Source organism: Lycium barbarum, chromosome 9, assembly GCF_019175385.1.
Source record: "Lycium barbarum isolate Lr01 chromosome 9, ASM1917538v2, whole genome shotgun sequence".
Taxonomy (NCBI): Eukaryota; Viridiplantae; Streptophyta; class Magnoliopsida; order Solanales; family Solanaceae; genus Lycium; species Lycium barbarum.
This window is the reverse complement of record NC_083345.1, coordinates 120920839-120936300: the sequence shown is the minus strand read 5'-3', so window position 1 is coordinate 120936300 and position 15462 is coordinate 120920839. Positions and strand designations below refer to the sequence as shown.

Below are 15462 nucleotides of genomic sequence, written 5' to 3'. Positions count from 1 at the left end.
GGCAATTTGCAGGATTGGCCTTCTGGGGGTGGTCTTTAATTTACCCCTCAAATCAGTTGTCTTTAATTTTTCTAAAAGCCTCTTCGTTTCGGGTTCGAACTCCCGCTCAGTCAAAAATTTAAAAATAATCGCAAGGCATAAGTTGGGATTCGCAGGGAATAAGTTGGGTTTTAAACTCTGCATACATATATATATATAAAAGTTAGGCCTTAAGAGCTAAGACAGAGGTTTGTTTTAAGGCCAATTTTTTGGTAAAAGTTTGCCTTAAGGCATAAGAGGGTCCAAATAAAATTCAAGATAACCAACTTATTTCACAAAGAACTCAATGCATTGTTTAGCTAATTTCAAGATAACCAAAGAACTCAATGCATTGTTTAGCTAATTTAAATATTAGTATTTAATTAGGATTTGATGCAATGCTGATGAAAATTAAATACTCCTCGTGAACGTATATAGTTGATCCTTCATGTAATTAAATTATAATACTATTTAAAATTAATATATTAGATGTTTTATTACCTTTTGATTTAAATTAGGGGCAAAATCGTAATTTAATTTTGAAGGTAGGAGCTTTTCACTTTTATAATATGATTAATAGCCTGTTTGGCCAAACTTCTAAAAACAGCTTATTTTAAAAAGTACTTTTCAAAAAAGTACTTTTAGCTAAAAGCAGTTTGTGTTTGGTCAATTAATTTAAAAAGTACTTTTGGGCAGCAATTAGTGTTTGGCCAAGCTTTTAAAAAGTATTTCTAACTGTATTTTTCTCAAAAGTACTTTTCAAAAAGGTGCTTTTGGGCAAAAGTTATTTTTTTTAGCTTCTAAAAAATTACTTCTGCTACTTCCCAAAAACACTTATTTTCTCCCAAAAGCTTGGCCAAACACCTCACTTTTTTTAAATAAGCACTTATAGAAAAAATAAGTACTTTTGAGGGGAAAATAAGCTTGGCCAAACAGGCTATAAGTCCCTTTTAGATTCGTTGAAGTGAGTAATATTGGTCTATAATACACTATATTAATTTGTAAGTTATATATATATATATATATATATATATATATATATATAGTAAGCAGCTAGGGATCCAAAAAATGCATACTTCATTCAATACATTATAATCTTACACACAAAATTCATAAAGTTACGTTTTCCCAAGTTAATGAAAGGAAGAAGAAAAATCTTACTTATATATAAATCTAAAAAGAAATTAAAAATCAAATCCAGCATCTTATATCATTGCATATCCGTTGACCATTCCACCAAATGCTCCTCGAAGCACCTACATGTTCAAATTTATTTATTTACTATCTGATTTTAATTTTTACACAAAAAAAGGTTAAGTCTTACTTTTAATTTACATTGAAATCTAACTACAATCGGACTTTTATCTAATTAAGTCTGAAGGAGCAATTTAAAAGTATGAAAATAAAGGATCAACATAGATATTAACTTGAATACCTGAAGTTCTGAAATCAAATTTCGCTCGATTAGTAACTTGACTACACGGGGTTATTTCTTCTTCTGCTATTCCTTTGACTTTGCTGCACCTTTCTCCTTCGCATAATATTTTTGTGCTCTAGTTCTTCAATGATTCTTGCAAGCCATTTCAGATTTCCAGTTGAAATAATGAAATATATTATGGATAATCCAATACACAATCCACTTCCATAGCCCATAAGAGCAGCTTTCCAAAAATCTTTCAAAAATTCAGAGTTGCTTTCTTGATCATCTAGAATAGATCCGGTATAATTTGTCTCTGGTATCCAATCATTGCCACAACTTTTTGAAACTGGAAATCCATGTAATCCATCATTACCTTCATATGAGTTCTTTTGGAATGTAGCAAACTGAGGTCCTTGAGGAATGCACCCTTGGAGATAATTATGGGAGAGATTTAAGAATGCAAGAGAAGTAAGAGAAGAAAGTTGTTGTGGTATCTCTCCCGAAAGCTGGTTAAATGAAAGGTCCAATGATTCAACTACAGATAAATTTCCAAGTGATGGTGGTATATGACCTTGAAATTCATTATGAGATAAATTTAACACCCGAAGTGCAATAAGATCTCCCATAATACTTGAAATATGTCCTCCAAATCTGTTACTTGAAATATCAATAGCGGTGTAAATAGTCAAAATTTTGACAAGTTCAAGCTCTAGACCTTTGGTTGCTATAGTTGTAGAATCGTGGTAATATCCATCTCCGATATAGCTTGGTGACTTAATTATTTGATCAATTGTCCTCATGCCTTTCAAATGTTGAAACAAACTCGTCGGTAAGTTTCCCGAAAAGTCATTGCAAGAGAGATCGATGATGCGAAGCTCAACAAACATGCTTTCATTCCTTGAAGTTATAATGGGTCCGTGCAATTTATTTGATCTCAAGCTTAAAACTTGTAGCTTTGGAAGAGTTCCCAACCACATTGGGAATGTGTCTATGAGATGATTGTCTCCTAAATCAAGAACTTGCAACTCTTTGCAATTGGCCAAAGATACGGGAATTTTCCCCTCTAGTTCATTGCTATGCAAGTTGAAGCTTCTGAGTACACTTCCAATGCTAAAAGTTGTTGGAACAGTCCCTGAAAGATTGTTGTGCTGCATATCCAAAACCTCAAGGTAACCACTCATGTTGCCAAAACATTGCGAAATTTCTCCCTTAAGATTGTTTCTCGATAAATCTAGAATTCGTAGTGATGTTAAATTGCAAATAGATGAAGGAATGGAGCCAGAAAGGTGATTATCATTAAGATACAAAAGGTACAAGTTGTTCAAATTCCCCAACGAAGCAGGAATAGAACCATTAAGATAGTTAGTAGCCAAATCTACCTTAGAAAGAAACCTTAGGTAAACTATTTCTTGAGGAATGGGTCCAGAAAGGTGATTATCATAGAGATACAAAAGGGACAAGTTGTTCAAATTCCCCAATAAAGAAGGAATAGAACCATTAAGAGAGTTATTGCTCAGATCTAGCTTAGTAAGAGACGTTATGTAACTTATTTCTTTGGGAATAGAGCCAGAAAGGTGATTATTATAAAGATACAAATGGGACAAGTTGTTCAAATTCCCCAATAAAGCGGGAATAGAACCACCAAAAGAGTTATTACTCAAATCTAGCTCAGTAAGAGACGTTAGGTAACCTATTTCTTCAGGAATGGAGCCAGAAAGGTGATTATCATAAAGATACAAAAGAGACAAGTTGTTCAAATTCCCCAACGAAGCAGGAATAGAACCACTAAAAGAGTTGGTGCTCAAATCTAGCTCAGTAAGAGACGTTATGTAGCCCATTTCTTCAGGAATGGAGCCAGAAAACTGATTTTTATAAAGATACAAAAGTGACAAGTTGTTCAAGTTCACGAATGAAGCAGGAATAGAGTCATTAAGAGAGTTAGAACCCAAAGATAGTGTAGTCAAAGACCTTAGGTAACCTATTTGTTTAGGAATAGAGCCAGAAAGGTGATTATCAAAAAGATGCAAATAGGTCAAGTTGTTCAAATTCCCCAATGAAGCAGGAATAGAACCATTAAGTGAGTTAGTACGCATATCTAGCTTAGTAAGAGACCTTAGATAATCTATTTCTTTAGGAATGGAGCCAGAAAGCTGATTTCTATAAAGATATAGAAAAGACAAATTGGTCAAGTTCCCTAATGAAATAGGGATAGAACCATTAAGAAAGTTAGTACCCAAAGATAGGGTAGTAAGAGACCGTAGGTTACCTATTTCTGAAGGAATGGAACCATTTAAATGGTTGTCAAATATGCGGAGGGTCTGAAGCTTGGCTAGTGAGCCTATTTGTGGTGGGATTGTGCCTGAAATCTTATTGATGCGCAAGTCGAGATAGATAAGATTAGTGAGATTACCAATCTCAGCTGGGATGGTCCCATAGAAATTGTTCATCGTAAGATCAAGATACTCAAGAAAAGGGAGTGATGAAAATGGAAAATCATAGAGGGTACCAATGATACTAGCGTTTGTAATATTCAGCCCGTTTACCCTACCATTAAAGCATATAACTCCGTGCCAATCCCCGCATGCATTAGAACTTGGTCTCCATGAAGCCAATAAGGAATTATTCTGGTTTTGTAAAGTTGCTTTCCATTTTAGGAGAGCAGTTTCTTCCTCCGTGGAAGCAAAAGTTTCTGTAGGGAGATATAAGAGAGTGAAGAACTGAAGCAGACAGAATATTTTGGGAACCATCATCATATATTGCTAAACAATTTTGAGTTGGATTAATTTGGTTATGAACTTGGTGCAGGGTAAGCTTTACGTTGTACACTTAAATCATTGCTAAGTCTTCCAAGTCAATGAAGCAAATTTGTTTTGATTAAGGAGTAGGTCTGGTGGACCCTTAAGAAAATTGGACAACAGCTGTCAATCTAATAAACAGGGTAACACTAAAGGAGATAAAATATTAAAGCTAGAGTTAAGCAACATATCATTACCAATATTATCCGAAATAAGTAGGAAAACTTTACTTTCAAAATGTGTCTGCTCATTTGTCTTCTTTTGTATTTGTCTAACGAAAAACAATTTGTCCTTTGTGAACACCTCTCCAATCAAGAAACTTTTCGGCTTCAATATAACAAGATAGAATCAAAGAGAAATTAGGTACGGAAAAGGACTGCTGCCTTCGTATCAAATTATCAAATCATTTCCATTATTGTCATTCTCAAGTTAATGTACAAGTCTTGACAGGATAATATCAAATTTGGCTCTAGTTGTCTAACAAACTAGTTGTTATTATAAAATGAAGCTAAAAGAGTCACAATATTAAAGGATGAAAACCATAGAAATAGAATGACAAAAGAGGAGAGATTTTTACTATTCTTCCAAAATGTGTTACAAGTGTATTTCATATGAAAACTTATGCCTCTATTTATAGTGCTACATATGCATTCAATATATGAGAAAATGGAGGAACCATTAAGATGGTGGAGGAAAATTGAGGAACCATTAAGATGGTGGAGGAGAAGCATTATATTTGTGTATTGGACATCCATAATATATTTCATAACACTCCCCCTTGGATGTCCATAGATGATGTGCATCGTTAAAAACCTTATTGGGAAAAACCCTGTGGGAAAAAGCCTCAATGAAGGAAAAAGAGTACACATATCTAGTAATACGCTTTGAGAGTTGCCTCATTAAAAACCTTACCAAGAAAACCCAATGGGACAAAACTTGGTTAAGGAAAAAAGAGTACAACACGTATTTCACTCCCCCTGACGAAGACCAATATTCAGATGTCGGAGTCTTCGCATTCCAATCTTGAATATCATTTTCTCAAGAGTTGAAGTTGGCAAAGATTTGGTGAACAAATCTGCAGGATTGTCACTTGAACGAATTTGTTGCACATCAAGATCACCATTCTTCTGGAGATCATGTGTGAAAAATAACTTTGGTGAAATGTGCTTCGTTCTATCTCCTTTTATAAATCCTCCCTTTAATTGAGCTATGCATGCAACATTATCTTCATATAATACTGTGGGTATTTTTGTATCACACTTCAAGCCACATTTTTCTCTGATGAAATGTATCACTGATCTCAACCACACACATTCTCTACTTGCTTCATGAATAGCTATTATCTTAGCATGATTCGAAGAAGTAGCAACAATGGACTGCTTTGTGGATCGCCATGATATAGCAGTACCTTTGTTAGTATAAAACAGACCCATATCGTTAGTTCCCTTCAGATATCGCAATATATGCTTAACTCCGTTTCAATGTCTTCGTGTAGGAGAAGAGCTATATCTTGCTAGCAAATTAACAGAGAACGCTTTGTCAAGTCTTGTAGCGTTAGCAAGATACATAACTACACCAATTGCACTAAGATATGGTACTTCAGGACCAAAAAGCTCTTCATTTTTTTCTTGAGGTCGGAACGGATCTTTACTCACTTCAAGTGAGCGAACAACCATTGGAGTACTTAAAGGATGCGTTGTCCATGTAAAATCTTTTTAAAACTTTCTCAGTATAGGCAGATTGATGGATAAAGATCCCTTTTGCGAAATGTTCAATTTTCAGACCAAGACAGAGTTTTGTCTTTCCGAGATTTTTCATCTCAAATTTTTCCTTCAAATATTCAATCACCTGTTGGAGCTCTTCTGGAGTTCCAATGAGGTTTATGTCATCAACATAAACAGCAAGTATAATGAATCCTGATTTTGTTTTCTTAATAAAAACACATGGACAAATGGCATCATTTATATATCCTTCATTTATCAAGTACTGATAACGTCCAAATACACTCCTCAAAGAGAAAGTGTACACGGTCGTATGCAATATATTTACCCAACTATGAGTCGGGGTCGATCCCACAGGGAACAATATGCTAGGCGATTAAGAAAGTAAGGAACTTTCACCAACTACGCTAAAGCCAAACGATGGATAATATTTTGGGTTTTTGAGAAAATTATGACTAATGCGGAAATGTAAACTAACCTAGAAAGCAAGTAAAATGATCAATGGCCACAAGTTTGGATACAAAGGAAATTACACTCAAGTAACGATCCAATGTATTTCACGATTTTACAACTAAGAACGGGTTTATGTCAATAGATAATGATATCTAAAATCTCATTGAAAGTCTTCCAACCAAATCAATGAATTTCACTCTAAGCTTTTCCAAGCCTTAGAGTGTGATATTAGGCACAATCAATTTAACCTCAAGTAACTATCCTCTTCCGAGCTCAAGTTATTAGATGAGTTTAATGACCCAAATTCTTGTTAATTAATCTTTCCCAACCTAGATTTCCTTTTCCAAGCTCAATCTAAGTAAATGGGTGAGTCCTAGGGTTAGCTAATCCCTTTGGAAACATTCAAGAACGAGATTAATTAAATCAACAAAGACCCACTTCAATAGCAATAAGAATCATTCAATACATAAGCAAAACAAGAGTTTCAATCCAAACTTTAATCAAGAATATTTTCATAAACAAGATTCAAGTCTAGAAATGAAATACTACACACTAAAATATTCAATACAAAACAAGGAATTGAAGAAAGGTTTAAGAATTATCTCATTAAAGTGCTCCAATCTTCTCCTCCAATGGTGTAGGTGAAAACTCTAGCCTCCAAAACTTGCAAAAATGGCAAAAGATGTTAATGTTTTGCCCTAAGCCTCTCTTTTGTAGCTCCTCTAATTCTTCCAAGTTCAAAAGAATGTCAAAATCTGCCCCCATATTTCTGTTTTTGCAATTCTGTCCGTTTTTGCAAAACTGTCCACTTTTGACAGTTTTGCAAATCTGTCCCGTTTTTGCAAAACTGTCCAGTTTTGACAGTTTTGCAAAAATGTCCAGTTTGACCTCTTTTTGACTTTCTTTTCACTTAGTTTCTTCCGATCACTCATTTCAGCTACTTGGCTTGTTTTGCTATATTTTGTTCCATTTTGGTCCATTTTGATCTATTTTGCTCTTTTATGCTCTCCGGGCATCTTTTCCTACAAAACAACATAAAAACACAAAAAGTAACAACAAAAGTGCTTAAGGAGTCACAAAAGCTTAAGGAATTAGCGTCGAATATCGCGTAATTTCACGACTCATCAACACCCCCAACTTAAAGTCTTTGCTTGTCCTCAAGCAAACTAAAACAAAAATCTCAATGAGGATCCATTTTAAGCACAAAAACATGACTTTGGTTGGTACCAACAATTAGGCTACAAGCATGTGAAACTTCAACCAAATAACTCCCTCATTCAAAATACAATTTCAAGAATGCAATAGAGATATAAAACTATCAAGCAACAACACTCAAGTCTCAATAAGTGACTCAAAACTACTAGCTTATTAGATATGCTCAGTTGACTCAACTTTGGATTTTTCAACATCACCAATCTATCGTAATCCATATGCCCTCACAAGAAAGAAAGTCCCAAAATCACTGTATTCACAACAACAACACAAGGGACAAATACACAAAATCACTCACACTCAACAAAGAAATTCTAGTGCTAACAAATATCACACCATAAGCTTGCCCTTATTTTCAATCATCACTAACTCAAGAACATTTAGTTGGAGATCACATAGGGACTTTTTAAGCTTGTAATGTAGGCTTAGGGAAGGGTAGGATAAGTATTTGGGATACAAGTGACTACGCCCTCCTTGAACACTACACAAAACCTTTCGTCCACTTTCCTCTTCATTTCAAAACAACACTCTTTCCTTTGCATACTAGTTTCCCCAATTATTTCAACTTCCTTTATAAAGTTCCAAAATATAATGTGCTAGCACATGCCGTTTCCCCAATTATTTCAAGGAATTGAAGAAAGGTTTAAGAATTATCTCATTAAAGTGCTCCAATCTTCTCCTCCAATGGTGTAGGTGAAAACCCTAGCCTCCAAAACTTGCAAAAATGGCAAAAGATGTTAATGTTTTGCCCTAAGCCTCTCTTTTGTAGCTCCTCTAATTCTTCCAAGTTCAAAAGAATGTCAAAATCTGCCCCCATATTTCTGTTTTTGCAATTCTGTCCGTTTTTGCAAAACTGTCCACTTTTGACAGTTTTGCAAATCTGTCCCGTTTTTTCAAAACTGTCCAGTTTTGACAGTTTTGCAAAAATGTCCAGTTTGACCTCTTTTTGACTTTCTTTTCACTTGGTTTCTTCCGATCACTCATTTCAGCTACTTGACTTGTTTTGCTCTATTTTGTTCCATTTTGGTCCATTTTGATCTATTTTGCTCTTTTATGCTCTCCGGGCATCTTTTCCTACAAAACAACATAAAAACACAAAAAGTAACAACAAAAGTGCTTAAGGAGTCACAAAAGCTTAAGGAATTAGCGTCGAATATCGCGTAATTTCACGACTCATCAAGTACTCACTTAGGCGATTATACCACATGCGCCCTGATTGTTTTAAACCATATAATGATCTTTGTAATCTGATTGAATACATTTCCCGAGACTTTAAACCAAATGCTTCAGGCATTTTATATCCTTCATGAATTTTCATATAAATTTCATCAAGTAAGCCACATAGGTTGTGACAGCATCCATCAGTATAAATAATGTGACATATTTTTATGTTTGGACTGCTGGTCCAATAAACATTACGTTTACCAAGATGCATCATTTTACTTGGTAATTATTTCTACATCAACATACTTTAAGAGACGTAGTACTCAGATCCTCACAATCTTATACAATATTGCGCGCCATATTGTATCAAAGATATCGTCGACAAGATATCATTTTGTATCGGTTCGCAATTTGACATAACTTACTGAGATCTCATCACTTCATCATTTTCAGGTACCTGAACCTCGCATAAGGTTTCATGAAGTGTTATGTCGTCGGCTCTTCAAGAGCATTTTGCCTCCTTATTATGATCATTTGCTCCTCCCTTTTTCAAGGATTATTATATTTAGAACCGATTGGTCTACCATGCTCCATGCATGTTGTAGACTCTGTCCTTCAGGGACATTAGGAGCATTTTGCAGATGAAATATGAAATAATTGGGTCAGCAAATGCTTCCAGCATTTGACTTGAATTATCTGAGGATCATACTGATGATAATTCACAACATATTTCTTAGCTGCTTATTCTCTCCCCCTTATTTTAGTGACATATGTCCCCATTTTCTTTGGGAAAATCCATCTGTGTGCATCATGGTATATCCATTAATTATGTACCGCACATCAAATGCTAAAAGATGGAAATATCTAGTTCCTGACCCTGAACCAAATATGAGGGGAGAATTTATCAAAATTTATTGATCTGAAGCATACAAATGCTGTTGTATGCAATATATCATATCTCAGACCAACATCTGAAACTCTGTTCTCATAAGCAATGGTTTAGCTGTATTATGGAAGCATCTAATGCCAAACCAACTTAGATATAAACCAGCATTATCAAGATGATTGTCTTGATTACGTATTCTGAAAATTGTGCTTCCAACTCAATCATTTTGAGCAAGCAATTTCGTAAATGTCAAACTGCCAGTTGACAATAAACATACATGTGACCGTCTCATAGATGCATCTATTTAAGACATCACATTGCAGGTGAAGGGGCCCACATTCACCTTTTATATTTTTCAGAATTTTGGGAATTCAGTCCCAACATTAGCTGGTGTAATCAACTTATCATGAGAACAAGCAACACAAACAAATGTTTGAAGAATCTTCTAGTTCTTCAATATGTTTTTAATACTCAATTAGCACATCAGATTTAAATCAGGACAACCAAAATGGTATTTCCAACTAATAAAATTATCTATATCCGTAAAACTTAAGTTTACCATGACGAGTGCTATTTATTTTAGTAAACTTCTGGTTTAATATTGCATGAGATTTTATGTCATAAACTTCTGGTTTATTGTGACATGTGATCCATCATACTCGGGTAACGTTTCATATACATATTCCTTACCCGTAGTAACTTAAAAATATTCAATTTTTCAATCATTTGTAGTCCCAATGTGATAACCAATTTTATTGCTAGTAAACTTCAGGTTTACTACGATTTATAACAATTACGATCTGGGATAAATGGTGCAATCATGTATAACCTCTTCAAGAGACTTTAATTTATTTTTCATAATCAGATATTATTTGAACACTGTTGGTGTCATGATACTCGTAAACAAACAATTATCTCTTCTGGAGTCCTTGATTTTTGTATCACCAAATATTGCGTAGATACTGCTAGTATCATGGGGAAAAAAAATTGGTTAGACACTACTGGTGTCATGAAAGAAACAGTAATTAAATGGACATTATAAATTGTAAATTACGAAAAGTAAACATTAAGTTCTAACTTCAGTATTTCAAATATCTCCTTCAAGAAGACTAGCCATTAACATCTGAATATTTTGTATCAAAGCAGCAACCACATAGTAATCACACCCTTCAGGAAAGGGATACACCAATGTTTATTTCCTTCAAGGAAATCAATAACAACTAACCATAATTTATCAATGTGGTTATAGTAGAAAGCACTTTACTCTGCTTCCTTTTTCTTTAAAATGATACTTTAATAGAATTATTCAAGATGTTTCTACATACTACAGGTACGTGTTGCAATGCCTTAATTTCATACCACACAATAAAATGTATATTCCTTGTATTTTATCTCTCCAGGAGATAGGTTGTGGTATTTCTTCATTCACTTCGGGAAATGAATCCTGATTATTCAAATGTGCTTGCTATACGACACTCATCAATAACTCGTTATTTTCCTCAAGCACAAGAAGATATTGCTTCAGAATATTTCTCAAATATTTTACCAATTCTTTCTGCTTCATGAGTAAAGTTTAAAGTTTTACCACTTCGGGATTAAATTTTAAATGTTTACTACTTCGAGAGTAAATTTTAAGGTCTTACTACTTCAGGAGTAGATCTCGGAGTTATTTACTACTTCAAGAGTAAATTTCAGAATTCTACTACTTGGGGAGTAGAGCTCGGAGGTTACAACATTCGGAGTAGAGTTCAAAGTTTTGCTACTTCGGGAGCAGATTTATGAGTTTACTACTTCGGGAGTAAAGCATAGAATATTCGAAATATTTCTTCTCAATTATTCTACTTCTTCTGGAGTTGAGTCGTGATTTCTTCACAACCAAGAGCACGTCCATATTTATAAGCTTTACTACATACTATCACATTCACTTCAGGGAATAGATCTGTATTTGTAATATTTATTAGAAGTTTCATTCTTCAGGAATGAAATATATCTGAAAGTGGCTTAATCATATCAAATAATGATAGCTTAGTACCTCTTTTAACATATTGTTACTTCTAAAGCAAATCGAGGCATAATATGATGTAGAGAAATTTTCTCTAACATATCTTTCAAAGTATACCTGACTTCAAAGCAATTATTACTTTAGGAGCTAATATGTAGCACCGTGATATATTAAATTTACAAAATTATTATAGAATAAATTTACATATTGATAGACAGTAACCAAAAATTGCATCAACCATAATTTTGATGCCTCATCACGTATTGCTTTTCAGGAGCAATAATGATTTCTCTTTATTCAAGTTCTGCCGAAGTGCTAGCAAATTTGTTTCTGTTCATAGTTAGAATCAAAGGTATATAACTTGAAGAATTCAAAAGATATAAATAAGGGGAGCTAGGGCATGACTTTAGTTGGACATGTTCAAGCAGTATAACAAAACATAGATTAGCCACTCCTAAAATGGGAATCCAGCCATATATAGATCAAAATATCCATGTTTATAACTTCAGCATACTCATCCATATATAAGATTGTTTCATACGTGAATTAAATTTGGATTCCAAATATGGCATATAAGCTTTCGTGATAAACATGGAACAACATAAAAGATGTTTTGGCTATTAGACATGGCAACGTGAAAAATTCAACATTCGATGACTAAAGTGTGTTTTATCTTGAAGAGTTTACAAAAGTATTCAGTGAATATATTGAAGAGTATTACTTACCTGGAACCCTTGCATAAAGCCACGGTATTATCAACACTTAAGGATGATACTGGCAACATTTTACTATCTCAATTGGTTAGAACTTCGTGCTGATAACGTATTATAAAATGAAGCTAAAAGAGTCACAATATTAAAGGATGAAAACCATAGAAATAGAATGACAAAAGAGGAGAGATTTTTACTATTCTTCCAAAATGTGTTACAAGTGTATTTAATATGAAAACTTATGCCTCTATTTATAGTGCTACATATGCATTCAATATATGAGAAAATGGAGGAACCATTAAGATGGTGGAGGAGAAGCATTATATTTGTGTATTGGACATCCATAATATATTTCATAACAGTTGTTTCATTTTTGTTGCTTTTTGATTGTATTTCTTGTCCAAACTCATGACCTTTTTTAAAAAAATAGAAAAAAAATCAATACACAAAATAATACTTTTTTCGTCCAAAAAAAAAAAAAGAAGTAGTTTCACAATATGAAGATTAAAACATCTATTTTCATTATACCCTCCATCACATCTTATGTGGCACCATTCGAGTTTCGAGAGTCAAACAAGTTTTCCGTTCGAGTTGTCTTCTTTTTATTGTTCTACTATATTGAACAATCAAAAAGTAAATTTTTTACTAGAAGATAGTGTAAGTAAATATCTCAATTTATTTTAGTGGAACACAAATTTTCACTACTAGAAAAAGAAGTTTTTTCCACCGACATTCAGTGAGAAATTTGTGCTATAAAACATGATTTTGCCACTTCATTCCCATCGAAAAATTTCACTGGGAAAACGCATGGTAGGAAACATGTTCCCATTAAAACAGTAAGAAACTTCCTAATGTTTCCGTGTGAAAACTCTACTATTTAGATTTTTTCCACCGACATTCAGTGGGAAGTAGCTATTAAAAAAAATTCATTGGAAATCAGTGGGAAAATAGTGATTTTTTAGTAATGTGTTCACAGACTATTGAGTCTATACAGAGAATTATAGGTGCTAAGATAGTGACAATTAAAGCGAAGAAATTAGAGGAAATAATTATCCCATATGCTTCTTTAATTTAGGAACATGAAATAAATTAGCACGAATTTCTCAATGTTCAATGTATAAATCATCCCCTCCCTGCATTACCATGTCAGTTTTTCCGACTGTACTTATCCGAAAATTCGAACTTCTATTGTTAGATAAAAGTTGTGGTTGCCTTTGAGTTGAACCGTCCAATGGGGAATTATGTTTTTGTTTGAAGGTTGTGCTTTTTAGTTTCTGTGAAAAAACTAGCTATGATATCTTCATGTTCATAATATGTGCTTGTAAGGGCATACCATATTAATTAGCTTATTGCCTTTGAGAATTGAGAATCGCGAAGATGGTATTCAACTATTCATTGAGGAATTTTAAGGCTTCAAACAGATCACCTTTTCTGGTAATGCTGAAATTCAAGAAATTTGATCTTTACCATTTGACGAAATTATAGTTGTATGTATTGTTATGACGGCGTGTTGTATTGGGAATATTATCGATGAGAAATGAGAAATGAGAAAATCAGTTATAGCTGAAGTGGTTTGCTGGCAATCTTGCATCTGGTGGTGCTTCCTCGTTGCTCTTTGTCTTCTCATTGGACTATGCAAATGATGCCAAGGCTGCAAAGAAATAGTTTGGTTGATATCTCTGGTAAAGCTGTCACTTGTATGAGACCTGATCACTCGATGTGTTACATTGGAGTCCCTCTGAGATTTTTTTTATCGTCGCTCTAATTTTTGTTAACGCTAGAGTCGGAAAGATCTCCAAAAAACTCTAATTTGTTTTGTAGACAGACGTGGGATCGACTTGGTAAAAATGGAACCATCCACATCTCAATGCTCAATCACCTGAATTCAGGCTCCTCTTGTGAGGAAAAGATATTTATAAGAATTCAGGTTTTGATTCGTTATATTTTCCCGTTCTAATTCTTAATAGATCAGTTACTCAATCAGCTGTATGATCAGTTACTTGTATACGATTTTGCATTGTTTTGAAATAATTCACAAAAAAAAACTATCTAAATAAGGTTATTTGCGTGAGCCATTGTCTTCCTTTTGGAGTTATGTAATGAGACATTCCGAGTTGAAACTATGAACTTGGGGGAAAAATATCAACCTAATAAAACTCAAATATTTATACAAAATCTTGTCAAGTCACGAATGAAAAAAATGTCTAAATGCAAATGAGAGACATGTCACAAAATAAAGATAAAAGGTGAACATAGAAATAACATAGACATGCCATTAAGTATTATCATTTGTAATATCATCATAAAATCTGTTATAAACTCTGCGATGATCGTAGAATATTTAGTTTTTTTTTCTTATTATTTTTTACATGCATGTTAAGTAGTAGAGTTTTTTACACCTCAATAGAATTAGTAAGGTAAGGCCTAAACCCCCGTGCTTGTACTTTTTCCCTTTGAGTTTCACTTTATTATAAAAAGGGCAAAGGTGCAAATATACTGCTCAACTTTGTGATTTAGAGCAACTATGCTCCCCGTTAAAAAAGTGGTGTATATATACCCCTTATTGACACCCAATTTTGGCTCATCGTGCTTGAAATTAACGTCTCAGTGATCCCAATCATTAAATGGCACAAAATACAACTTTTTACACGTTTTTTTTTTTTTTTAATTTTAACACAATTTATTGATAATTATTCATAGTTATGCAAATATTAGAATTTTTATCAATTTATTTTCATTTAAATTAATTTCAATAATCTTTATTTTTTCACAATCATCTGCACATATACAGCGCAACACTGCAATTTTATTTCAGTAAATAATTAATTTTTTTTTTTAATTTCTTTACAACACAGTATATTTTGTAAATAACAATCACATATTTATTTAAATATTTTAATTGCATATCAATACTTACATTTCTTATATGTGTTTAGTTATAATTTAATACAGTCCGTCGGTACAGAAAATCGGAAAAGTTTATTGCAAACACAATTAATTCCGACATTTTTGGTTAAATTATCCGTGATATCAAATCACATCCCAATTCTTACTCCCAAGAAAAAGGGAAACATGTTCCTT

The 15462-nt window shown here is 33.5% G+C and overlaps 1 protein-coding gene across 1 annotated transcript; it reads right to left on the bottom strand.

Annotated features, from left to right (window-relative positions):
* Positions 1-1078: 1078 nt before the first annotated feature.
* LOC132609721 (receptor-like protein Cf-9 homolog) lies at positions 1079-4262 on the bottom strand. Its single transcript, XM_060323847.1, has 2 exons — positions 1454-4262; positions 1079-1274 (listed from the first exon to the last, which is right to left on the bottom strand). Exon 1 carries the CDS (start codon positions 4189-4191, stop codon positions 1495-1497), a length of 2697 nt encoding a protein of 898 aa, XP_060179830.1. The 5' UTR covers positions 4192-4262; the 3' UTR covers positions 1079-1274; positions 1454-1494.
* Between the last annotated feature and the right edge of the window lie 11200 nt (positions 4263-15462).

Excerpts from the sequence above, each read along its gene's own strand:
- LOC132609721 (XM_060323847.1), bottom strand. The coding sequence starts at position 4,191 with ATGATGATGGTTCCCAAAATATTCTGTCTGCTTCAGTTCTTCACTCTC.